This window comes from Dictyostelium purpureum, assembly GCF_000190715.1.
Source record: "Dictyostelium purpureum unplaced genomic scaffold DICPUscaffold_674, whole genome shotgun sequence".
Lineage (NCBI taxonomy): Eukaryota > Evosea > Eumycetozoa > Dictyosteliales > Dictyosteliaceae > Dictyostelium > Dictyostelium purpureum.
The window spans coordinates 1-8777 of record NW_003520006.1 but is presented as its reverse complement, the minus strand read 5'-3'; the positions used below and the strand labels follow the sequence as shown (position 1 = coordinate 8777).

General features: G+C 23.5%; 2 protein-coding genes across 2 annotated transcripts; one reads left to right on the top strand and one right to left on the bottom strand.

Moving 5' to 3' along the window:
- Positions 1-2359: 2359 nt before the first annotated feature.
- DICPUDRAFT_90903 (uncharacterized protein) lies at positions 2360-4374 on the top strand (the record flags this gene model as incomplete). The annotated part of the gene is made up of 3 exons (XM_003294904.1): positions 2360-2455; positions 2955-3435; positions 3476-4374. The coding sequence occupies 3 exons, from the start codon at positions 2360-2362 to the stop codon at positions 4372-4374; spliced, it is 1476 nt and encodes a 491-aa protein (XP_003294952.1).
- A 321-nt stretch (positions 4375-4695) lies between these two features.
- Positions 4696-7380, bottom strand: DICPUDRAFT_160044 (uncharacterized protein; the record flags this gene model as incomplete). The annotated part of the gene is made up of 2 exons (XM_003294903.1): positions 4696-7217; positions 7302-7380. 2 exons carry the CDS (start codon positions 7378-7380, stop codon positions 4696-4698), a joined length of 2601 nt encoding a protein of 866 aa, XP_003294951.1.
- Positions 7381-8777: the final 1397 nt, after the last annotated feature.

Sequence of the window (8777 nt, the reverse complement as noted above, 5' to 3'; positions counted from 1 at the left end):
AAAATAAAATAGAATAATACACATTGTAATAAGCTTTTTTTTTTTTTTTAAATTTTTCTATATTAATAATTTTACCTTTTTTTTCTTATATCAATTTTGGTATTTATTTTATTTAAAAATTAATTAAATTATATAAAACAATACAAAAAAAGCTGGGGATATTAAATGAAATCGATCTCTTGATTGGGAATTGAACATTTTTTTCCAAAAATAGCTTTGAGTAGGTTTTTTTTTAAAATTTAATTAAAATAATAGTTTTTTTATAATTTTTTTTTTTTTTAAATATTTTATATTTAATTTTCAAAATTATAAAGACATTTTAAAATTTAAAAAATAAAATAATTTAAAAATAAAATTTTAAAATAAAATTAGAATTATAATAAATAATTTTATTTTAATTTTATTTTTTTTGAAAATGAAATTTTGAAAATTGATTCAACATTGATGGTTCCAAATTAAAAAAAAAACACACACAAAATTGAAAACACACTGTATATTTTTTTTTTTTTTGTTTTTTTGATAACACATTAATAAATGAGTTTAAAAAATGAAAAGAGATTGATTAATACACAAATATTTATAATGATATGATGTGATGAATTACAGTCAACCAACCAAACAAATATATAAATTAATAAATAAATATAATGATTTTTTAAAAAACAAAAAATAAACTAAAACACACTTTTTTAATAACATAAATACCACAGTTGATTTTTTAACTTTATACTAACCTCTTATTAATTGTTACTATTACTCCAATAGTAGAGTTTTTTTTTTATTATATAGTAAAAAACAAATAAATAAATAAATAAATAATAAATAAATAAATAATAAATAAATAAATAAATAAATAAATAAATAAATAAATAAATTAATAAAAAAAATAAAAATCTCTTCTTCTTCTTCCTTTTCCCTTTTATATGCTATTGTATAACTATTGGTCTAAGAATTTTATAGATATTAATATATTAAATAATTTTTTATTTTATAAATCTCTATGTTATTTTATTAGTTTTTATCTTTTTTGTAAGTTCATTCTATTTTATTACTAACTATTAAATTATTTATGTTTCGACTTTTATCATTTTAGATAGTAAGAAAAATAATATAAAATAATTTAACAAAACTTTAAAATAAATGAATAAAAATTAATAAAAAAAAAAAGAAAAAAAGAAAAAAAAAAAAATTAAAAAAATAAATGTTATATTATAAAGGATAATAATTATTACTTAAAGTATTTGCAAACATAAACCTACACATATCCACTAATATATTTCACTCTATATAGAAATTTACATGTACTAAAACTTTATAACAATAATAATAATAATAATAGTGATGGTGAGAAAAAAAACAAATCCACAAACAATACAATAAAATTGACTTCTAACCTAATAATATTGATAGATAAAAAATATATATTATGGATAGATAAAAAGACACTTTAAGATCTATCCTCAAAAATAAATAAAAAAATTAATAAAAAGAAAATAATAAAACTATACAACATTATCATTTTAATTATTAATTATAATTATAATTAAAAATTATCATGATTATGATTTTTAATAGTTTTATTATCATTATTATTAAATCTAATAGAAATTGTATGCAATTATTTATATGGTGATTTTGTTATTATGAGAGGGGTAGTGTGGTTAAAGATTTTGGTGTGTGATTTTTTGTCTGAATCTATGTGTGTTAACCTAAATTAGGATTCTAATTTTTTGTCCACAGAGAAAATCTTTTTTATAATTTATCTCTTTTTTTTTTTTTTAAATAATCTATCAAAATATTATTATTTTAGACATAGGATCTATAATTCTTTTTTGTGGTTATATTTCATAAAATTTATTTATTATTATTTTTAAAATATGATTTGTTTAAAACTAAAAGAGGTTTTTTTTATCAAAACTAAAGGAGGACCTAAAATAAAACAATAATCAAATATATTTGATTCTGATATGGAATTAGAGATTGTTCAAAATAAATCGAAAGACATGGTATGAATCTAAAAATGGTGTAAAAAAAACAAATAAAAAATAATTATATTAAAAAAAAGGGAAAATTCTATGAAATGATTATCGAAAAAATACAGAAAATAGTAAAAAAAATAAAAATTAAAATAAAATTTTTTTTTTTTTTTTTTTAAAAATATTTTTATTTTTTTATTTTCATTTCATAAATTATTTATCTCTCGATTTATTTATTGCTTTTTCTTTATTTAATATAAAGTCATACACACAGACATACCTTATATATATTTATTTATATAGAATTGCATATTATTCCACAAACATACATAAAAACTAAGTTAATATTTGTAAAAAAATTATAGACATATATAAAAAGAAACATGGCATCAAGAAGTTTTGAAGAAGAATTGAAATTTATTGAAAAAATAGATTCAGTTAGATATAGAGTTAAAAAAGGATTTGTTCCAAATATGAATGTATGTATTTCAAATTTTACTGGTTTTGTTATTTAAATTTATATCTTTTTTTTTTTTTTTTTTTTTTTTTTTGGAGAAAAAAAAAAAAGATTGTATTTTTTAGTTTAAGGACTTTTAAAAAATTAATATTCAAAACTAATTTAAAAAAAAGTATTATTCCCCATTCTATATTCTATAATACAAAATTCCATTATACATTCGCTCCAACAACATGATATTGTTGTTTATTGTTGTTGTTGTTGTTGTTGTTGTTTATCATCTACAAACATTTATTCAAATTCATATATAGTATATAGTAAATTTAATAAAAGAATAATTTTGTGTTTTAATCTTAGATTATAATTATAAATTTTTTTAGTAAATATTTATTATTATATTTATTTATTTTTTTTAAAAATATCTACAAATCTTTTTGTTTGTGTAAAAATATATTTATACAATTTAAATAATATCTAATAATAATTATTAACTTTTTTTTTTTTTATTCTTAATTTTAAAGGTTGATGGTATGATTTATGTTAACGATTCAATTAAAGATTATTTATATGATGAATTGGAGCAATATTCAATTCGTGGGGTAAATGGATTTTTACCAGCAGTTAAACAAATTGCAAATGTAGCAAGTTTACCAGGTATAGTTGGACACTCATTAGGTATGCCAGATATTCACAGTGGTTATGGTTTTTCAATTGGTAATGTTGCAGCATTTGATACAGAGGACCCATTATCAGTTGTATCACCAGGTGGAGTTGGTTTTGATATTAATTGTGGTGTTCGTTTACTTAGAACTAATTTAACAGAAAAAGATATAGAGCCAATTAAAGAGCAACTTTGTCAATCATTATTCGATCATGTACCTGTGGGTGTAGGTTCAAAAGGTGTTATTCCAATGAATATGAAAACATTGAATCAAGCATTAGAAATGGGTATCGATTGGTCAATGGGTGAAGGTTATGCATGGTGCGAAGATAAAGAACATTGTGAAGAATATGGCAAGATGCTTAATGCTGATCTAAAAAGTTTCAGAAAGAGCAAAGAAAAGAGGTCTCCCACAATTGGGCACATTAGGCGCAGGTAATCACTATTTAGAGGTTCAAGTTGTAGATGAAATTTTTGATAAAGCAGCTGCAAATAAAATGGGTGTAGATAGAAAGGGTCAAATTTGTATTATGATTCATAGTGGTAGTAGAGGTTTGGGACATCAAGTTGCCACCGATGCATTAACTCTTATGGAAAAAGCCATGGCTCGTGATCACATTCATCTTAACGATAAACAATTAGCTTGCTCAAGAATTAACTCTCAAGAAGGTCAAGACTATTTAGCAGGTATGAGTGCCGCCGCAAATTTTGCCTGGGTAAACAGACAAAGTATGACCTTTTTAACAAGACAAGCATTTGCAAAAGCTTTTAACTCAACCCCAGATGATTTGGATATGCATGTAATTTATGATGTTTCACATAACATAGCTAAATTCGAAGATCATACGGTAAACGGTAGACCAAAGAGATTACTTGTACATAGAAAAGGTGCTACACGTGCATTTGCTCCTCATCATCCTTTAATTCCAGTAGATTACCAATTTACTGGTCAACCAGTATTAATTGGTGGTACTATGGGTACATGTAGTTATGTTTTAACTGGAACCGAATTGGGAATGCAAGAAACTTTTGGTAGTACTTGCCATGGTGCCGGTAGAGCATGCTCAAGAAATAAATCTCGTAATAATTTATCATATACCGATGTTTTAGATAGTCTTCAATCAAAAGGTATTAGTATTCGTGTCGCCTCACCAAAACTTGTAATGGAAGAAGCTCCAGAATCTTATAAAGATGTTGTTCAAGTTATCGAAACCTGTCACACTGCTGGTATTTCCAAAAAAGCAATTAAACTTAGACCAATTATGGTTATTAAAGGTTAAGGTTTTGCATAAATAAAAATAAAAAACTTTTTTTGTATATAGATTTAAATTAAATAATTTTATCTTTTTTTTATAATTTTTATTACTATTACAATTACTTTATTTTTGTATTTTTTATTTTATATATTAAAAATTGGATTAAAAAAAAAAAAATATTATAGAAATTATAATATCAATATTTGTTGGTCGAAATTAATTTTTTTTTTTTGGAAAAAAAAGGATGCTATATGGTGATTAATTGATGGTGATTTTATTTTATACAAGGGGTTTGATTGTTTTTTTAAAAAATGATTATATTATTATTATTATTATTATTGGCTATTAATTTTTTGAAGCAAATAAAACATCTTCTTCTAAATCTTTTAATATATTCATCAATCTTGAGAAAGATTCTTTTTCTTGTTCAGTCTTTGGCTCTGATTCAGTTGATTCCATTTCATCTATCATATCTTGACGTTGTTTAATTAAATGACGATAGAGACAAGCCAATTCTTTTTCTAAAATAATTGGGTTTTGAACGGAACCAGGAGGACAATCATTAGGTACAATTGATAAAGTATTGATAAATTGTTTCATATTGTCCATATTATCGATTACAAACTTGTTCATGTCTCTCATAAAATCTTCTTTGTATTCACCAAACTCTACTTGGTTTGCAAGGTTTTGAAGTGTTTTAGCAATGAGAATAAGTGAACGAGTTGTTTTGATACCTGGATGATCTGGCATTAATTCGAAAAGTTTTGGAGCTAAAATAGCAGGGCAAAAGAAACGAAGGAAAATGAAACCACTGACGGCAGTATAACGAGTAATTTCATCTCTTGGATAACGTTGAACTACTTTCTCTTGAATGGATCTAAAAACTTCTCTTAATGGACCTGGACAATTGTTTACTGAACTTAAAATAGCATTGGTCATTTTCTTTACCCAACTCAAAAGGTTTTTACAATTCTTTTTGATATCTTCTCCCTTTTCTAATTTTGTTGGGTCAATTTCACATGACTTTTTGCTAGAGTAAATCTTTTTGATTAATGGACCAATGGTTTGTGCAAGATATGGAATACCAATTAACTTCATGTATAAATCGACACTCTTTGTAGCCAATGAATTGCCTCTGAAAATAATATCTGGGTTATTAGTTGAATCGATTTCGTGATCGGTCAATGATTTTAAGAGATATAAGCAATTACCAGTCTTTTCAAATACTCTGATGAGATTATTCGAAACTGCTTCTCTGTGCTTAGTGACTTTACCCAAGAGATGAATAGTGTAGAGATGTTCTTCTTGTAAAAGGTTTAAAAGTGGGGAGTAACTTTGGAGTGGTAAAACAACTTCTTCAGAGTATTTAAGTTTTAAACGAATATCACCAAACTTATTTTCGGCGTTTGGTTTTGGGTATAAACAGAGCCATTGATCGCATAGTGTTTCGATATCGATGTGTGATGCTAAAACTGTACCTTGTCCAATAAAATATTGTTCATATCCATCCTTTGGATCAATTGCAACTGCACTATTGTTACTTATTAAAGATGATGTTGAAGTATTAGATGAATTTAAAATGCTTGGTGATGGTAAATCTGTATGTGAAGAAGTTGGTGTGGTATTTGGACCCTTTGGTGTGAGTAATGGTGGAGTGGTTGAAGCATTTGAGGATGATCTTGTTTTTGAATCTGGTGATTTAACTCCACTGTCTTTTGGCGGTGTTGATGGTGTTGTTGAACCACTACCTGGAGCTCTTGGTGATTTAAGACCACTTGGATCATCTTCCATCATTGAGGTACTATGATAAGTTTTTGGCTCATATTTCCAAACTACAAATGTAATGCAATCAATTGATTCTCTTAATTCTCTTGTAACACCATTTGTGAGAGCATCTGCCCATGAAATACCCTCTTCGTCAATAATGATATCACCTCTCTTTGAACGAACTGACCAATTAATGTATGGGGTTGATGATGAATAAGTATTTGAAATATTGTCTGCAGATGTAGAACCACCCAATTGACTTGTAGAAGCAGCAACACCACCTGAAGATGGGGCACCATTTGGAGTGGCAGCTGAAGGAGATGCTAATGAATGTGATAAATTTCTACCAAATAAAATTTTCCAATGAATATGGCCCGGTTGTGATGGATCAGTTAAACTAATTGGTTTGAAAGTGAATTGAATTTGAATTTGTGGAACCTTTTTACTTGAGCTTGGTGTAGTTAATGGGAACCAGAGTTCTCTTTCTTTTTGATCCTTTAATGTATTGATTGGGATAACTAATTTACCAATGTGTTCATCACTTGAATACTTTTTATCGTCCATAATTGATAATACTACTTTAGCTGAACTTGGATCACTGATTTCCATTTGAAACTCTTCACACCAAAATGGATTTAATTTTTTGGGAATTGTACGTGTACGATGTTTTTGCTTGTCCAATGATACAATGCAATATGGATCTGTAGTATCAGAGAAAGTCATTAAATTTGGTGATGAAATTTCTGTTAAAAGATTTTGTGCACGTTTGAAACTCTTGCCACTTTTTACATCCCTCTTTCTAAGTCTAGCCTCAATCAAGTTTCTTGCCTCAAATACTTTAACTGTTAAATTACAATCTTTGGTTTTTTGTTGTTTTAATAATGACTCATAAGTTGATGATGATGTCAAAACATTGGATTTTCTTGATGACTCCAAAATATTAAATTGTTGTGGATCATTGATAACAATATTATTATTTAATGTTAATATTGGAATTGTTGGTGATTTCACTCCCTTATTATTTTCTTTAATTGGTGTTGATGGCTCTGAAATTGTTGAACTTGTATCATCATCTCTAATATTTATCTCTTCTATATTTTCTTTAATAAAAAAATAATGAAAAAATTAATAAATAAATATTTAAATAAAAATTTTTTTTTAAAAAATAATAATAATATGCTTACTATTTAACTCTTCATTAACAACAGTTGATGATGTTATGGGTGGTGTGGTTAAATTGATATCTATAGTTTCTGCTATCATTTTCCTGTGATATTTTTATTTATATAATATACAACCAATTTGAATTTGGTAAATTTTTGATTTAGATGTTGAAAAAACTACTATTGAATATTTTGAACTATATATTTATTATATATGATTTTTTATAAAGTAGTGCTATTACTTTAAATTCGATATGTTTAATTATTTTTTAATTTTACTATTAACTAAAAAAAAAAAAAACTATAAAAAGATAATAAAGAATGAGTGATTGAAATTATTTATTTTAATAATGACAATAATATGTATAAATAATAAATAAATAAATAAATAAATAGTGTATATATAAAGATATGTATAGTTTAATAAATAATAAAATTATAATAAAATTATAAAAAAACAATAAAAAGGTCCAGATAAATAAATGTTATTGTGTTTGTATAGATAGGGGGTATGAAATGTTGTGGTGTTTTTTTTTTTTTTTTTTTTTTTTGATGAATCTAATTTAGGTGTGCACTTAATTATTTATCTTATTAAACAATTAAAATACACCAAGCCAAAAAAGACTTTAAAATCTAAACCCTAAAATATATAAATAAAAATAAATATGTCAATATAAAAAAAAAATTTGTTTGTTGGAAAAAAAAATAAAAAAAATAAAAAAAAATAAAAAAAAATAAAAAAATAAAAATAAAAAAAATTATAAAAAAAATAATTATAAAAATAAAAAAAAATAAAGAAAAAAAAAAAAAGATTTTTTGCAAATTTATTTTTTTTTTATTTTAAAAACTATCAAACGAAACCTTTTTGTTACACCACTGTAATATGGGTCAAAAAAGAGAATTTAAGAAAAATAAAAAAAAATTATATTTCTTTTCGTGAAAATTAAGATATCAAAAATATTTCTTTCTCAAAAAAACATTTTTTTTTTTTATGAACTGTGTTTTTGATCTTAAATAAATTGCCTATTTAAATTAATTAATAAGCAATCAATTTAGTTCGAATTAAAATTTTGTTATTATGATACAAAAATATGCTATATTTTTTGATAGCCAAAGAAATAATATTTATTTTAATATATTTTATAATTATTAAATTTTATTATTGTTATTAACTCTATATATTATAAAATTTATTTCCAACTGTTTAATTTTTATTTTAGATTTATTTTTTTTTGTATTATTTTATTTTTGATATAAATTTTATTTTTATTTTTATTTTTTTTTATAATTTTTGGTGTATGTATGAAAATGAGAATGAAGGGAAATTAATTAAAAATAAAAAATAACAATATTAAAATTATTTATTTTGTTTTATTAATTAAAATGAATATATATTTATTATTTTAACAAAAAATAATTTTATTTTTATAATTACTATTATTAAAATTACTATTACTATTACTATTAATAAAATATTATTAATATTAATAATTACTA